The sequence below is a fragment of the Ambystoma mexicanum genome, chromosome 10 (genome assembly GCF_040938575.1).
Source record: "Ambystoma mexicanum isolate Mex_15411 chromosome 10, UKY_AmexF1_1, whole genome shotgun sequence".
NCBI classification, from domain to species: Eukaryota; Metazoa; Chordata; class Amphibia; order Caudata; family Ambystomatidae; genus Ambystoma; species Ambystoma mexicanum.
Genome location: NC_090932.1, coordinates 771793520 through 771811071, shown reverse-complemented (window position 1 = coordinate 771811071; position 17552 = coordinate 771793520). Strand labels below are relative to the sequence as shown.

Sequence of the window (17552 nt, the reverse complement as noted above, 5' to 3'; positions counted from 1 at the left end):
TAAATCCTTCACTCGTAAAAACAGAACTGAAGCCAAAGGGCGCTGGGCGTGCTACATAAACCTTCGGTGAGATTGACATCGTGACGGAGGCCTCCGAGGGACATCGAGTCGACAGGCATTTATGCACAGTGCCCCTTGCTGACATTTTTTTTCAGAAGCAGCAAAGCTGGATATTGGAAATATCAAAAAATAAGGAATACGTGGGAGGAACATCCAGTCGAAAGAACGTTACCAGGGTTAAGTAACTTGTTCTTCTATCTGAATGCAGCATTGGCTAGTATTCACGGTTCCATCTGAATGTGGCATTGGCTAATATTCACAGTTCTATCTGAATGTGGCTTTGGCTAGTATTCACAGTTCTATTTGAATGTGGCTTTGGCTAGTATTCGCAATCCTGTCTAGATGGGACTCAAGCTAGTATTCACAGGTGTATCTGAAAGTGGCTTTGGCTAGCATTCACAATAGTCTATCTTGTCTAATGTGCTGGCTGTTTTTGTTTCTTTGACAGACATCTAAATTCACAAAGGCGCTAGATATTCCAGTTGAGTTTATAGAAAAGAATGTTAAACTTCGAGGGCGCTTGCTCCAAATAACTGAAAAAGGATTGGAAGTTGAACATGTTCCCATTACGCTTCCTTTTTTTTCATCTTGGCAAAAGAGATGTAAGTACATATATCTTTTATTTTAACATTTGTATCATGCAGACTACTGACACTCTCCGTACAACTGCAGATGTTTTGCAAATCTAACTACAAAATGAGTAGACATTATCAATTAAAAATAACAGAATTGGCTCTAAAAGTAGAAAATACTAAATCAACATAAAAACTGAACAATATAGGAAAGAAAGAATTTGAGTAAACGACTGTGTCAGCATAGAGTATTTATGTATTTATGTATTTATTGTTCATTTGTTTGGCGCTTATACAAGTAAATGTGTTTCAAAGCACCCACATGGCAACAGGGAGGGAACATGGGATTGAAAAAGCAATGTATACACAAGTTAAAAGATGCAAACTTACTATGCCTTGTGAGTATTGAGAACGTGCAAGTGCAGAGAGAGAAGCGGGGAAGAAGGAGTCGGGGTAAGTGCTCGAGTGTCCGTGCTCATGGGTGAACAGCAGAAGTGACGAATAAAGTAAGTGCAAGGGAGCATAGAGCTGAAATAAGTGCAGGCCTACAATGGTGTAGGCCAGTGGGTGCTGAGGCAAGTGCTTTGTGTGAGCAGAAGCTGAGGTGATTGGTTGTGGGAGGCCAGGGCCCCGAGGACACATAAGGGCCTTGGTCACCAATCAAAGTGACTGTGAGGTTAGCAGATGAGGGAGGAAAGGAAGGAGGAAGTGAAAAGGAAAGTCTTGAGGAGCTTCCAGAATTTGAGAAGGTCCGGCTCAAGATGAAGAGGAAGGGGGAGGGTGTTCCACAAGAGGGAACCAGCAGAAGCAAGAGAATGGCCTCTGGCCCTCTGTTTAGCGAAATGCTTCACACAAAGAGAGTTGGTTCCGGAGGAGCGTAGAGGTCTGGAGGGACAATATTTAGTAATCTCAAGTTGCAGATACCGTGGTCCCCAGCCCCAGATACTCTTGTGGATGATGCAGAGGGATTTGAATTTAATCCGTGCAGCAACCGGGAGCCAGTGGAGAGTTTTTAGGGCAGGAGAGATGTGGTCACTGGGCTTGAGGCAAAGGATAAGTCTTGCTGCACTATTCTGGATTATCTGGAATGGTCAAAGACAGGAAGAAGGTAGATTCAGGAGAAGGCTGTTGCAGTAGTCAAGCCTAGAACGAACCAGAGCTCTGGTGACATTGAGCATCTGGGAGAAAGTGAGAAAAGGGAGAATTCCTTTGAGAAGGAAGAGTTGAAAGTTGTACTTCTTGGCAATGTCCTGGATGTGAGGGAGGAAGGATATAGAGGAGTTGAAGACGACTCCAAGGTTTCTGGCTTTAGATGAAAGAGAAGGGGGAGAGCCCATGGAGGATGGCCAGAGTGAGGGGAATAAGGAGGGAGCAGGGGTCCCAATAGGAAAAGTCTCAGCTTTGCTGGCATTAAGGCTGAGATCATAGGAAGTGCACCAGTACTGGATGGCAGATAGGCAGTCTGGGCTGATGGAAAAGGCAAGAGAGTCAGCAGGAGGTTTGAAGAAGAGTTAAGTGCCATCTGCGTAGGCCTGGAAATTGGGGGAGAAGGAGGAAATGATGTTTGCCAGCGGAGCAAGTTAAGTGTTAAATAGCCAGGGGGAGAGGTTGGAGCCCTGGGAGACACCACAGGTGGAGAAGGAGATTGGTGAGGAGAAGGTGCCTAGAATAACATGGGACGGTCGATCAGATAGGAAAGAGGTCAGCCAGCCCAGTGGCCACTTCGAGGTTGTGGAGTCGTTTATGAGGTTAGAGTGGCTGACTGTGTCAAAGGCATAGAAGAGATCAAGTAGAATTAGGACAGCTGGAGAGTTGGAGTCAAGGGATGCAAGCAGTTCTTCACGGGTGTTCGGAAGAGCTGTTTCCGTGCCTCTGGATGTATGTATTCCAGATTGATGGTTGTGGAGACCGCCAACAAGTTCAGTGTGTGACGTAAGTTGGGGGAAGGCCAGCTTTTCCAGGAGTTTCCCAAGGAAGGGAGAAATGGGGTGGTAGTTATCTGGACATGTTAAAAGGATCTGCTAAAGGTTTTTTCAGGAGGGGCACACAAGGGAGTGCTTGAGGGAAGAGGAGAAGGATCCAGTAGCAAAAGAATGGTTACAGAAATCAGCAAGAGCGGTTGCAAGAGAGCCAATGTTGTCTTTGATGGTTCTGGAGGAGCACTTTCATAGAGTGGACAACTCTGGTAACCTCATGAGGTGTGACAGGGGAGAAGGAGGGGAGTGAGGAGGAAGGAGGTTGAGAGATCATAGGAGGCAGGGGGTGGAGAGAGGTCCGGGGATTGGGAAGCAAGGGTGCTCAGGATGTCCAGAGTTTGTGTGGCGAAGTGTGCGGCCAGTGCATTACACAGGGCCTGGGAAGGAAGAAGAGAGGAGGACACTGCAGAAGGTTTGGCTAGTTCCCTGCAGATTTTAAAGAGTTCAGCCGTGTTGTTGGAAGCACCCGATACCCGAGCCTGAATGTGGGCCCTTTTCTTGGCACGGATGGAGGGTCTGTATTGCCTCTAGAGCAGGCTGCAAGCTAATTTGTCAGAGGGTTTGCCTGAGGTTTACCACTTCCTTTCCATAGCTCTGCACTTGCGTTTCCGGGTTGCAAGTTCGGAGTCATACCAGGTGGTACGCTTAGAGGCAGGTTTCAGGTGGATCCGAATGACTGGGGCAAGGATATCCAGAGTGTTTGTTATGGCCAGGTGGAGGTTGCTGAGAGCAGAGTCAGTGGTAGAGTCGTGGGTGGAGGGGTGGCGAAGGTTGATGCGAAGGCAGCAGCTGACACTCGTTCACGAACATCTGTTTGATAAAACAAGGTTGGCAGGGCTGGAGGTGCAGTCTGGGCCAAGGGGAGCCAGGTGAGAAGAGAGGAGCGAGTGGTCAGATCAAGAGAGTGGTGTGACCAGAAGGAGATTGGGGGGGTCAGAGTCTATGATGGCGTCCAGAGTGTGTCCAGCCGAGTGGCTTCAGCCGAGGGGAGAATGGAGAGGAATAGAGAAGGGCAGAGGTCACGGAAGAGAGTGGCCGTTGTGCCAGGTGAGTCCAATTGGATGTTGAAGTCGCCCAGTAGGAGGAGGTTGGCAGTGGTTGAGAGGAGAGAGGAACATAAATCAGAGAGTAACAGGGTGGTAGTGCCGGGGGGCCTGTATACAGTGACAATGATCAGAGAGGAGGTGGGAGAGTTGACCAACTTGCAGACCAGGCTCTCAAAGGAAGAGTAGTGATGGTTGGGTATGAGGGAGGATGGGACCCACTCTGGGAAGATTAAGACAACCCCTCCGCTAGCACAGTGGGGTTGTGGCTTGGAAACAATCTTGAAGCCACGAGGAAGAAGGGAGTCAAAAGCACTGACTGAGCTGGCATTGAACCAAGTCTTGGTAAGAGCGAGAATGTCGAGGTCAGTGTCTTCAAGAAGGAGGCAGTTGTCGGCAAAGTGTTTCTTGGCTGAAAGGGCATTAAGAGTAGCCAGGTGAAGGAGGTCTACGCCTTTGAAGGTTTCCGAGGAGGAGTACAGAGGCGTGGTACACCATTCGAAGGGGGAAGGACAGAGATAGCAGATGGGGGAGAGGCAGGTGAAGGAAGGACGTTGATGATGGATGGCAGGCGCTGATCAAAGAAAAGGAGGGTGGGTTGAGGACCATGAACCAAAATAGTGCCAGTGTGGTAGACATTAATGATGCAGTGTGATGATAAGAAGCCTGCCAAGAGGACTTCCCACTTGGTGCCACCATTAATGTAAGATGATGGGAAAGCGGAGAGAGTAGAGATGAGATGAGGAGTCCATAGACCTGGGGAGGGGACAGAGAAGAGGATATTGGTGAAGACCTGTCTGGAAGTTGCGCTGACATAGGTGCCCTGCTGGGCCTAGAGACCCAAGCTACTCCTCACTGATGAGCCTCAACAAGGGCGAAACATGTTTGGGGATGCTTGTGGTCTCGTGCAGAGGGGATGTGGCCTAGCAGTTCGGGCTGGACTGCCCCTTTTGGGGTGGGGCCAAGCCTGATTTGCATATGGTCTTTCCCTTCTGTAATGGCTTGGCAGGCGAAGAACGGTGGTCTGGAGGGTTGCCCAGAGCATTGCCAGTGGCTAAGATTAATTCTAAACCTTCCAGCCATCACCTCTTTGTTTTTGCTATGTCACCCCGAGTGGGACGGGTATGCCCAGACGTGGGTCCCGTGCCTGCTGGGCCTAGAGACCCAAGCTACTCCTCACTGATGAGCCTCAACAAGGGCGAAACATGTTTGGGGATGCTTGTGGTCTCGTGCAGAGGGGATGTGGCCTAGCAGTTCGGGCTGGACTGCCCCTTTTGGGGTGGGGCCAAGCCTGATTTGCATATGGTCTTTCCCTTCTGTAATGGCTTGGCAGGCGAAGAACGGTGGTCTGGAGGGTTGCCCAGAGCATTGCCAGTGGCTAAGATTAATTCTAAACCTTCCAGCCATCACCTCTTTGTTTTTGCTATGTCACCCCGAGTGGGACGGGTATGCCCAGACGTGGGTCCCGTGCCTGCTGGGCCTAGAGACCCAAGCTACTCCTCACTGATGAGCCTCAACAAGGGCGAAACATGTTTGGGGATGCTTGTGGTCTCGTGCAGAGGGGATGTGGCCTAGCAGTTCGGGCTGGACTGCCCCTTTTGGGGTGGGGCCAAGCCTGATTTGCATATGGTCTTTCCCTTCTGTAATGGCTTGGCAGGCGAAGAACGGTGGTCTGGAGGGTTGCCCAGAGCATTGCCAGTGGCTAAGATTAATTCTAAACCTTCCAGCCATCACCTCTTTGTTTTTGCTATGTCACCCCGAGTGGGACGGGTATGCCCAGACGTGGGTCCCGTGCCTGCTGGGCCTAGAGACCCAAGCTACTCCTCACTGATGAGCCTCAACAAGGGCGAAACATGTTTGGGGATGCTTGTGGTCTCGTGCAGAGGGGATGTGGCCTAGCAGTTCGGGCTGGACTGCCCCTTTTGGGGTGGGGCCAAGCCTGATTTGCATATGGTCTTTCCCTTCTGTAATGGCTTGGCAGGCGAAGAACGGTGGTCTGGAGGGTTGCCCAGAGCATTGCCAGTGGCTAAGATTAATTCTAAACCTTCCAGCCATCACCTCTTTGTTTTTGCTATGTCACCCCGAGTGGGACGGGTATGCCCAGACGTGGGTCCCGTGCCTGCTGGGCCTAGAGACCCAAGCTACTCCTCACTGATGAGCCTCAACAAGGGCGAAACATGTTTGGGGATGCTTGTGGTCTCGTGCAGAGGGGATGTGGCCTAGCAGTTCGGGCTGGACTGCCCCTTTTGGGGTGGGGCCAAGCCTGATTTGCATATGGTCTTTCCCTTCTGTAATGGCTTGGCAGGCGAAGAACGGTGGTCTGGAGGGTTGCCCAGAGCATTGCCAGTGGCTAAGATTAATTCTAAACCTTCCAGCCATCACCTCTTTGTTTTTGCTATGTCACCCCGAGTGGGACGGGTATGCCCAGACGTGGGTCCCGTGCCTGCTGGGCCTAGAGACCCAAGCTACTCCTCACTGATGAGCCTCAACAAGGGCGAAACATGTTTGGGGATGCTTGTGGTCTCGTGCAGAGGGGATGTGGCCTAGCAGTTCGGGCTGGACTGCCCCTTTTGGGGTGGGGCCAAGCCTGATTTGCATATGGTCTTTCCCTTCTGTAATGGCTTGGCAGGCGAAGAACGGTGGTCTGGAGGGTTGCCCAGAGCATTGCCAGTGGCTAAGATTAATTCTAAATCTTCCAGCCATCACCTCTTTGTTTTTGCTATGTCACCCCGAGTGGGACGGGTATGCCCAGACGTGGGTCCCGTGCCTGCTGGGCCTAGAGACCCAAGCTACTCCTCACTGATGAGCCTCAACAAGGGCGAAACATGTTTGGGGATGCTTGTGGTCTCGTGCAGAGGGGATGTGGCCTAGCAGTTCGGGCTGGACTGCCCCTTTTGGGGTGGGGCCAAGCCTGATTTGCATATGGTCTTTCCCTTCTGTAATGGCTTGGCAGGCGAAGAACGGTGGTCTGGAGGGTTGCCCAGAGCATTGCCAGTGGCTAAGATTAATTCTAAACCTTCCAGCCATCACCTCTTTGTTTTTGCTATGTCACCCCGAGTGGGACGGGTATGCCCAGACGTGGGTCCCGTGCCTGCTGGGCCTAGAGACCCAAGCTACTCCTCACTGATGAGCCTCAACAAGGGCGAAACATGTTTGGGGATGCTTGTGGTCTCGTGCAGAGGGGATGTGGCCTAGCAGTTCGGGCTGGACTGCCCCTTTTGGGGTGGGGCCAAGCCTGATTTGCATATGGTCTTTCCCTTCTGTAATGGCTTGGCAGGCGAAGAACGGTGGTCTGGAGGGTTGCCCAGAGCATTGCCAGTGGCTAAGATTAATTCTAAACCTTCCAGCCATCACCTCTTTGTTTTTGCTATGTCACCCCGAGTGGGACGGGTATGCCCAGACGTGGGTCCCGTGCCTGCTGGGCCTAGAGACCCAAGCTACTCCTCACTGATGAGCCTCAACAAGGGCGAAACATGTTTGGGGATGCTTGTGGTCTCGTGCAGAGGGGATGTGGCCTAGCAGTTCGGGCTGGACTGCCCCTTTTGGGGTGGGGCCAAGCCTGATTTGCATATGGTCTTTCCCTTCTGTAATGGCTTGGCAGGCGAAGAACGGTGGTCTGGAGGGTTGCCCAGAGCATTGCCAGTGGCTAAGATTAATTCTAAACCTTCCAGCCATCACCTCTTTGTTTTTGCTATGTCACCCCGAGTGGGACGGGTATGCCCAGACGTGGGTCCCTTGCCTGCTGGGCCTAGAGACCCAAGCTACTCCTCACTGATGAGCCTCAACAAGGGCGAAACATGTTTGGGGATGCTTGTGGTCTCGTGCAGAGGGGATGTGGCCTAGCAGTTCGGGCTGGACTGCCCCTTTTGGGGTGGGGCCAAGCCTGATTTGCATATGGTCTTTCCCTTCTGTAATGGCTTGGCAGGCGAAGAACGGTGGTCTGGAGGGTTGCCCAGAGCATTGCCAGTGGCTAAGATTAATTCTAAACCTTCCAGCCATCACCTCTTTGTTTTTGCTATGTCACCCCGAGTGGGACGGGTATGCCCAGACGTGGGTCCCGGGCCTGCTGGGCCTAGAGACCCAAGCTACTCCTCACTGATGAGCCTCAACAAGGGCGAAACATGTTTGGGGATGCTTGTGGTCTCGTGCAGAGGGGATGTGGCCTAGCAGTTCGGGCTGGACTGCCCCTTTTGGGGTGGGGCCAAGCCTGATTTGCATATGGTCTTTCCCTTCTGTAATGGCTTGGCAGGCGAAGAACGGTGGTCTGGAGGGTTGCCCAGAGCATTGCCAGTGGCTAAGATTAATTCTAAACCTTCCAGCCATCACCTCTTTGTTTTTGCTATGTCACCCCGAGTGGGACGGGTATGCCCAGACGTGGGTCCCGTGCCTGCTGGGCCTAGAGACCCAAGCTACTCCTCACTGATGAGCCTCAACAAGGGCGAAACATGTTTGGGGATGCTTGTGGTCTCGTGCAGAGGGGATGTGGCCTAGCAGTTCGGGCTGGACTGCCCCTTTTGGGGTGGGGCCAAGCCTGATTTGCATATGGTCTTTCCCTTCTGTAATGGCTTGGCAGGCGAAGAACGGTGGTCTGGAGGGTTGCCCAGAGCATTGCCAGTGGCTAAGATTAATTCTAAACCTTCCAGCCATCACCTCTTTGTTTTTGCTATGTCACCCCGAGTGGGACGGGTATGCCCAGACGTGGGTCCCGTGCCTGCTGGGCCTAGAGACCCAAGCTACTCCTCACTGATGAGCCTCAACAAGGGCGAAACATGTTTGGGGATGCTTGTGGTCTCGTGCAGAGGGGATGTGGCCTAGCAGTTCGGGCTGGACTGCCCCTTTTGGGGTGGGGCCAAGCCTGATTTGCATATGGTCTTTCCCTTCTGTAATGGCTTGGCAGGCGAAGAACGGTGGTCTGGAGGGTTGCCCAGAGCATTGCCAGTGGCTAAGATTAATTCTAAACCTTCCAGCCATCACCTCTTTGTTTTTGCGATGGGTAGGCCAGGGTTTGCACTGAGGATGTCTTTTTTGTGCTTTTTCCTTACAGACTTCGTGAGAGAGGGAAAATAGGTGATAGTGTAGCAGTTAGAGAAGATATGAGAGATGGTGAGCGCCATCAGGGTGGCAGAGGATAGATGAATGAAAGAGGGGTGGCTGCACTGCACCACCCGGACTCAAACTCACCAGGTGGCCTAGTAATTAACAGGAGGGGCACAAAAATACAATGCAAAATGAGGGGTGCAAGATTAGATTTTCAAAAGGAACACAGAATGCAGTGCAAAAGAGGTGCATGCAGTGCAAAAGAGGTGCGCAGATGTAAAAGCACACACAGCTAAATTCGATTTTCAAAAGGGACACAGAATGCAGTGCAAAAGAGATGCACAGATGTAAAAGCACACACTGCTAAATTCGATTTTCAAAAGGAACACAGAATGCCGTGCAAAAGAGGTGCAAAGATGTAAAAGCCCACACCGCTCATTCGATTTTCAAAAGGAACACAGAATGCAGTGCAAAAGAGGTGGAAAGATGCAAAAGCACACACAAAATGGGTCCAGCAGATACTTTTGAGGTCAGCTTGAGCACTCGCTCGGAAAGGAAGGCATTCCACTAAAAGATGCAGGCAAATAGGAGTAAAATCATGGTGGGGTAGGCAGTTTCAAATCACCCCTTGGGAGATAGGCCTGGGAGTATTGAACTCTTGTGCTCATGTGATTGAACTACATAGACACTGGGACAAATAACACAAGGGTGCAAGTTGAAGGGAAAGTCGAATTGGTCCTCTGGAGGTCTATAGTAAAAGCCTCGCACATTCAAACACCTTCGACGTCTGAAAAAAGGTCTGAGCCCGACTGAGGGAGACCAGAAGTGAAGTGTGATAAGTTAGGGGAATGGCACCCCTAACGAAGGTGAATAAAGCTTGGGGAAGGGGACCCATACAAGTGCTGTGAGTGAGAGGTCCGAGACCGATTGAGGGATGCCTAGGTGAACTTCTGTTGAACTGTGAACCTTTTGTTGAACTGTCAAAGGAACTTTTGGAACAATGGAAAAGTGACTTTAACGTTGAAAGCCAGGCGGGCATCAATCCATGTTTTAAACTGCTTTGTTTTAAGAACCTGAGCCAGAGTGTGTCATCCTATCTACGTGGACCGCCTTACTCCATGCTGTCCAATCTGGGGAGGAGAGTTGACTCAGCCACTTTAATTCTTTATATTCGAACACTGATTTTCCTTTGCATACATATAGAGATAGGGCGGACATTAGGTTTTGTTAGTATAGGCCATTTTGATTTGACAGAGACTGACTAGGGCTGCGTTTTCTTTATTATTTGATAGTAGAGACCAGTGCTCCAGATAAGATTTTGAGGTGGGAGTATTTTACTCTCTATTTTTAAACTTTAAGAATATTTCTGTCCATTTGATCTCTCCTGTATATATTTAAATGTTGAAATCACAAAAACCTAGCCAATTATATAGGGAAGGCAAACATGAATTGTGTGTTTTGAGATTCAATAGCAGAATTGTCTTTTGATGTTTAATGAAAGTCCTAATTTCCTGGAGCTATTACTACCTAATGGTATGCCAGTGTTATGATACAACAGTGCTGAGAGGCAAGGACTCCATGCTAAATTATATATCTAATCTTGTGGTCAAAGGGTTATTTATATAGCTCTTTTGGCAAAGCGCTGTGCATAGAACATATTTATCGCAATTACCACCAAACCGGTACTCCTTTATCAACCTCAAAAGGATGAAAGGCTGAGTTGGACTTGCCGGGATTAGAACCCGCAACCTACAGATCACGCACAAATTGCAGCAACGATTGCTCAACCGGCTGAGCTATCTTATTGGCTAACGTCCTTCTGAGGTTGGTTAACTTAGTATCAACTGAGGTATAATAATCACAGTACTTAGATGTATGACGAACCATTTGTGAAGCGCTACACAAAGTTAAATACCTATCTGGATTATCACAGGGACAGGTTTTGCTGAGTTTCTATTTCAATTACCAATGTAACTTTCATTTGTTTGTTTTTGAACAGCGCTTGCACTTCCTGGAGGGTCAGGTTTTGGATGGTTTCATCGTAGTCCTGAAGATTTGAGAGGCTAGAACACCTGTGATCAGTGTAATGAGAATCACTCACCCTTGAGCAAAGACTCTGCTGCCACTGACCGTTTATAGTAACGTACCCCATTGACTGCAAGGTTGAATGGATGTAAAATAGACTGTGCATAGTCATCATTTTACACACTGTTTTTATAATTAGAGTGTAAATTAAATCATAAGTGTCAAAATGATCTGCCTCAGCAGGATTATGCACACAGCACGGGAACTCTGAAAAATACAATTGTGCAATACTGGTTTTCTTTCACTGGAAAAAAGCATAACTTAAAATTTATTAATTCTCAATGGAAACTTAGTTTTCCATCTTATTAATTATACAATCCTAAAATTCTAGGAAAACATGCACAGTGCTGCTAAAGCTGAATGGAAAGAAACCATTCCTTATATCAGAGAGTGCAGTTTATTTTTTTGAAAGGCTTCAGAGAAATACATGCTGTTTCAGAGGTGGCTTGTAATTACATCCATGTAGATAAAAATCAAAAGAAGTCTTCTGTTTCTGTCAAGTAACCTGACCTTTTCACTGCCCTCTGCTCTAAACCTGTGTGTAAATGTACCCAGAAAAATAATAAAGCTGTCGTATTTACAAGATTTTCATGCGTAAAAAGGCCCTGTACCCACATTATCTGGAGGCCTGGTAAAGACTACTCCTATCTTAGCTATAGGGCAAAGTAGGAGTTTTTCCAAACCCCGAGAATTGAATAAAGGTTTTACAAATTGTACTTTTTGTGTCTTTGTCATACTTGTGATACCATGCCTCCCTTACAGGAGTCACAAACAGCTGTTTCCTCTGAAGACTTGGACTGTTCTTCACCTCCAATGGGGTATTCCCCATAAACCTCAGAGTGGAAATATGGTCTGGCTCTTTCCATTCATGGAAGACTTTGTTCTTAATATTATTAATCAGTGATTAGATAGTATCTTTGGACTGTCAGGACTTGAGTTTCATTGCCAGACACCTGCATTCTAGCTGCCACGTGCTCACAGCATTTAGTTTTTTTGCTTCCTGATCAAAGTACTGCCCTCTTGGGTCAGCACTGCAGGGATATCACACAGGACCATGGAGTACAAGGAGAAAACGCGGAAGAGGAATGGGAGAAAAGACAGTCTCGGTCCTGTGTACCGTGGCTCTGCCCCTGGGAAGAGCAGACCTGTTTTATTCCCCTAAACTCTCTCTGATTAGGGATATTAACTTCTGATTGGACCTTTGTTTTTTCTTCCTGGGTGTATGAGGAGGAGAGCTGGAAGAGCAGGCGATGGAAGGCTCCTCTGCGTCTTGTTTCTCTTTGTGCTTGGAAGGCAAAACGCTGCAAACACAATACACTCCACCTATAGCAATCTGGCTTTAAGCAGAAGCTGGAGTAAGACTCCTCCCCCTGCTCCAATGTGATCTGGTAGGTTGAACATTAGTACTGCTTACCAGCCATGTATAATTGCTGTGAAACCTGGGGTAATCCATGGCACATTTCTGGAGTAGTCCTTCTGGAGTTTCCCTGTGGCCCTGATCTTGGTAACTCAGCCTCTCTACTCACTAAAGTGTACTGGTGACTGTTAATCAGCAGGCGGGAGGCGTATTTGAGGATGCACCAAATCCTTTTATTCAGAACAAACAAAAAAAGAAAAACTTTAAATGCAGTTTTCAACACAAGCACGATTTTCGTTTTTTCAAGGAAGCACTTCTTTCACTTTCCTGAACAAGGCCTTAAATCAGGGTTGGTGCTGTGACACAGGTTAAGGCCAAATTAATGTGAAGAAAGAAAAAAAAACAGAAGTCTTTTAAATGTCCTTGCCTTTTATTGTGGGCTTCTTTTTCCTCCTAAGGCACTCACTAAGCGTTACTTCAGACTTCCTATCTGAAGTTCAATAAAAAAAAAAGAGATGTCCATTCCGGTAACCTTTTCTTTCCTTGGTTCCGTGGGTTAAAGTAAACAGTCCATAAATCAATGCCCTTGTCGTCTAATAGCCAGCATTTATCCCGGCCAAATGGTGCTTTTCAAGTAAGCCCCTGTCAGAGGTTTTTCTGCGGCGAGAGTTCGCGCATACGGACTTCTTGCATGCCTGTGGCTCTGGCAATCAGTATGCCCAGTTAAAACCTGCTGCTCCTCCTTCCATTTCTCCTTGCACTCGCCTTCTCCCTGGATAAAGAAAGAACAGACAGCCTCTCTGAATCCACGCATGCGTTAAAAATGCTGTCCTCCCCTCCCCTCCCAAGTCCAGGTGTGTTCAATCTTTCCGTGCTCTCATGAATCAACCCCACCCTTTCCTCGCTTTTCTCTCTGGGCTCTCCCACCTGACCTCCCTGGTTATTATTGGATTCCACCCGCCCTCCTGATATTCTGTCCATTCTGAATGCCTTTCTTCTGCTGAGGTAATAAGGTAGGTGAAGGTCACTATGCATTTTGGAACTAAGTGATTTGGCAGCTTTTCTTCGTGATTCAGCATAGTGCATTGTGGGAGAAGTAGTTTTCTGACATGTAGTCTCTGTAGATTTTATTTTGGAATCTCCTGGCAGAGTGGGTTTTTTCATTATGTGCGGCATGTTTTCACTGTCCATGACTGCAGGTACAGGGTGTTCTGTTAACTTTATGTTGGTGAGTGGGCTAGATGCCCCGCCACTGTTCAAATTAGGTGACTCCGGGGGGTGTATCCTCACATACCTCCCTCAAGGAATCATGCCAATCGGGCTGATCTAGGGAACGAGACAGATAGTTTGCTACCAATTGATATTTTCCTGGTTTGTGCACGGTTACAAATCGGAATGGCTGTAATGTAAGAAACCATCGCAATACCCTGTGATTGGAATCTTTCTGTGTTGCTAGCCACCGTAAAGGAGCATGGTCCGTGAAAATGGTGAACTGTCTACCCAGCAGATAGTAACGTAAAGATTCCACTGCCCATTTTATGGCTAAGCACTCCTTTTCCAGGGTTGAATATGGAAGTTCGTGTGATAACAGTTTTCTGCTTATAAAAACAAATGGGATGAGTTCATCTTCTGTTCCCTGTGATAGTACAGCCCCCAGGCCGCACCCTGAAGCATCAGCTTGTAAAAAGAAAGGCTTGGAAAAATCGGGGCAGTGTAGAACCGGCCTGTTAGCGATCAGTTTGATCAGAGAATAAAAGGACCGGGTTACTTCTGGGGTGATTGTTAGCGTTTTGTTGGTTTTGAGGGCGTCTGTCAATGGGGCAGCTATAGAGGAAAAGTGAGGAATGAACCTTCTGTAGTATCCCACAAATCCTAGAAAAGCTCGTATCCCCTTCCGGGTGGTGGGCACTTGGAGCTGTTGTATGGCTTGTACTTTGTCTAACAGAGGTGTTATCACTCCTCCACCCACTGAGTATCCTAAGTATTTGGTAGTGTTTGCTGCCAGTTTGGTTTTTTTTAGGGTTTATGTGCAAGCCGGCTTCTCTTTTAAGATGGGATAAGTGTTCCTCCCAGGTGGTACTGAAAATAACTATATCATCCAAGTAGGCAGCTGCATATGGTTCATGTGGTGATAGGATTTGGTCCATCAGGGCTTGGAAAGTGGCCGGTGCCCCATGCAGACCGAAAGGAAGGACAGTAAACTGGAAGAGGCCTTGAGGGGTTGCAAACGCTGTCTTTTCTTGATCCTCCGGGTGCAGTGGTATTTGCCAATACCCTTTTGTGAGGTCCAGTGTGCTTAGATATGTTGCTGCTCCTAACCTTTCTAATAACTCATCAATTCTAGGCATGGGATAAGCTTCATAGCGAGATATTGCATACAATTGTCTAAAATCCATGCAAAATCTTGTGGACCCATCAGGCTTAGGTACGAGTACCACTGGTGAGCACCAGGCGCTTTTGGATGGTATGATGGTGCCCAGTCTCAGCATTTCCTTTATTTCCTTATTTATGTCTTCCCGTTTGGCCTCGGGTATCCAAAAAGGTCTGAGGCGGACTATTTTGCCTGGTTCTGTTTTTATGTGGTGCGACACCAGGTTGGTTTGCCCCGGCAGTCCGGAAAATACTTTTGATACAGGATCAAGGTATCCAAACAACTCTGCTAGTTGATTCTTACTCAGTTGTTGCCCGACCATCACATCATGTAAACCACTGGGTGCGTTGGGCACCAACTGTTCTGCCACCGATAATTCTGAGAGGGCTGCACAAAGTATTTGTGGGGTATCCTCTCTCCACAATTTGAGCAGGTTTACATGATAATTTTTGTTTTTTTCTTTTCTGTCGGGCTGGGCTATTTCATAGTTCACCGGTCCTAAGACTTTTGTGACTTGATAAGGACCCTTCCACTGTGCCAGCATTTTATTGGTAGTTGTTGGTAATAGGACCAGGACTTTGTCTCCCACTTTAAAGGTGCGTAATCGGGTTCCTTGGTCGTAATATTTTTCTTGTTGTAGTTGGGCTCGACCTAACCTCTCTTGTGCAAATTCCCGGAGGTGCCCCAAATGTTCTTGTAAGTCATTTACATACTCAGACAACGTTTTCTCTTCTTGATTCTCCCACGTGTTCTTTAACACTTTCAGAATAGATCTTGGTTGCCTTCCAAATAACAGTTCAAAAGGGGAAAGTCCTGTGGAGGATTGGGGTGTGTCGCGCAGTATCATTAGTACCCATGGTAGTGTTCTGTCCCACCCCAATCCTGTGGGACTTGTGGCCCTTCTTAACATTTGTTTTATAGTCTGATTGTATCTTTCCACAAGTCCATCAGTTTGTGGGTGGTACACAGAAGTTTTCAGATGCTTTATTCCTAATGTTTTACACACTTCTTTCATTACAAGGGACATGAAATTGCTTCCTTGATCTGTCACTATTTCTTGGGGTATTCCCACTCGGGCGTAATATGGGAGCAAGACGTCGCAGACTTGTTTAGCTGAGATACCTCGTAGGGGAAACGCTTCCGGGTATCTTGTGGCATAGTCCACTACCACCAAGAGAAACTTATACCCTCGGCTGCTAGGTTCTATGGGGCCGACAATATCCATCCCGATTCGTTGGAAAGGCTCTTTAATAAGGGGCATGCTCTGCAACGGGGCTCGAGGCGGAATACGATTACTGGTCTTTTGGCAGATGGAACATTCCTGACAATACTTAGCCACCTCTGCATATATCCCCGGCCAGTAGAAGTTCAGGAGTAGTCTTTTCAGAGTCATATTTTCTGCCAGGTGCCCCCCTGTGTTGTGGTCATGTGCTAGTTGCACCAAATTCTTGCGATAGGTCAGAGGTACCAATAGTTGTTCTTTTTCTGTGTGGTCTACCCATCTGGTTATCCTGTAGTAAAGACCCTGCTTCTCTCTAAAATATGGGGTGGAGCCTGTATTTTGGGTTGTGTCATGAGCTTGTTCTCTTGCCCGTTTTAGTGAGTCATCCGTTTCTGTTTCGGTGCGGAATGAGGGTATATGATCCTCTACTTTCCAATCTATCAGGGCTATTTCCTGGGCTTCTGCCCTCCATCCCCACTTATTCTCTCTTTTCTGTGCCCGTGACAACCGTTCCCGAAGTGGGCACCCTTTCAGTTCTGATCCGTAATACGGTGCTTCTTTTAGCCATTTTTCAAATCCGGGTAAGTCGGTACCTATCAGGACTGGGGCTGGTAGTGTAGGTATCACTGCTGCTTTTATTGGAATCTGCTCCCCCTCTATCCCCAAAGTAATGTCTCTGGTAGGATACTCTTTGACTTCCCCATGCACACATTTCACAACTACTCCGCTCACCTGGTTATCTTCTTGGTTGCTTACATGGGGCTGGATCGCTGTTTGACGACTTCCGCTGTCCATCAGGGCCTGGGCGGTGTGTCCATCCACTGTTACTTCTATCACGTACGGGAGTCGCCGTCTTCGGATTTCCTGGGACTGAATGGTTCCAATATCCATCGGTTCTGGTTTTGCTTTTCGGGAGCAGAATCTTGCTATGTGCCCCCATTCACCACACTCAAAGCATTGTGGGCCCCCAGGGGTTCTCGGACCCCCATTACCTGAGGACGCTCTGATCTCTGGCCGAGGTCTGGGCTCTGCCGATATCGATCTGTAAGGCCCATTGCGCAGGGTGGCCGCGTCTCCGCTTTGTTTCACTTGGGGTGTCAGGAAGGACCTTGGGGTACCGGCTTTTTGGAAGGCAGTTGCTACGTCTATGGCTTCTGGTAGTGTTAGGTGGTGGTGTTGTCTGACCCACCTCTGTATAGGTCCGGGCATGGCCTCTACAAATTGTTCAAGGATGATTTTGTCTTTGATTTGCTCAATGGTGGAGGTGCTGGGCTGCAACCATTTCTCTGCGAGGTCCTGAATTCTATAAAATAGTTGTCTCGGGCTCTCTCCTGGTTTGAGCCTGGTCTCCCGATACTTGATCCTATAGGACTCTTCATCCATTCCCAGTCTTTCTAGGATAGTTTTTTTCAGTTCGACATATGGGGTATCCCCTGTGGGATTTGCTGCTTGATAGGCTCCCTGCATTACCCCAGTCAGCAAAGGGGCCAGAAAGAAAGCCCATCTCTCTTGTGGCCATTGGGCGGCTCTTGCTATTCGTTCAAAATTGACAAAGAAAAAACTTGGGTCATCCCCCGTTTGGTATTTCTGAAGTACTGTGGGTGGAACTGCCTGTTGAGTTCTTGTTGCTGCTACGGCTTCCCCCAGTATTCGTAGTGCTTCTCTACCTTGATCTTGGGCGGCATTCTGTACCTGGATTGCCTGCTGCAGGGCCTGGCGATCTACTTGTGCTTGGTGTCCCTGCACCTGGATTAGTTGCTGTTACTGTTGCTGACCCTCAGCCAAGGTTTTTATTACCGCTTCCATTGTTTTGTGGTTGGCGAGGCGCT

General features: G+C 48.3%; 1 protein-coding gene across 3 annotated transcripts in view; it reads left to right on the top strand.

Annotated features, from left to right (window-relative positions):
- The window catches only part of C10H3orf33 (chromosome 10 C3orf33 homolog), a 202536-nt gene that overhangs the window by 138253 nt on the left and 46731 nt on the right, over positions 1-17552 (top strand). For all 3 annotated transcript variants that reach the window (XM_069618425.1, XM_069618426.1, XM_069618427.1), the window contains exon 3: positions 509-662. In XM_069618425.1, the coding sequence (XP_069474526.1) occupies positions 509-662 (154 nt within the window). The remainder of the gene's footprint in view (positions 1-508; positions 663-17552) is intronic.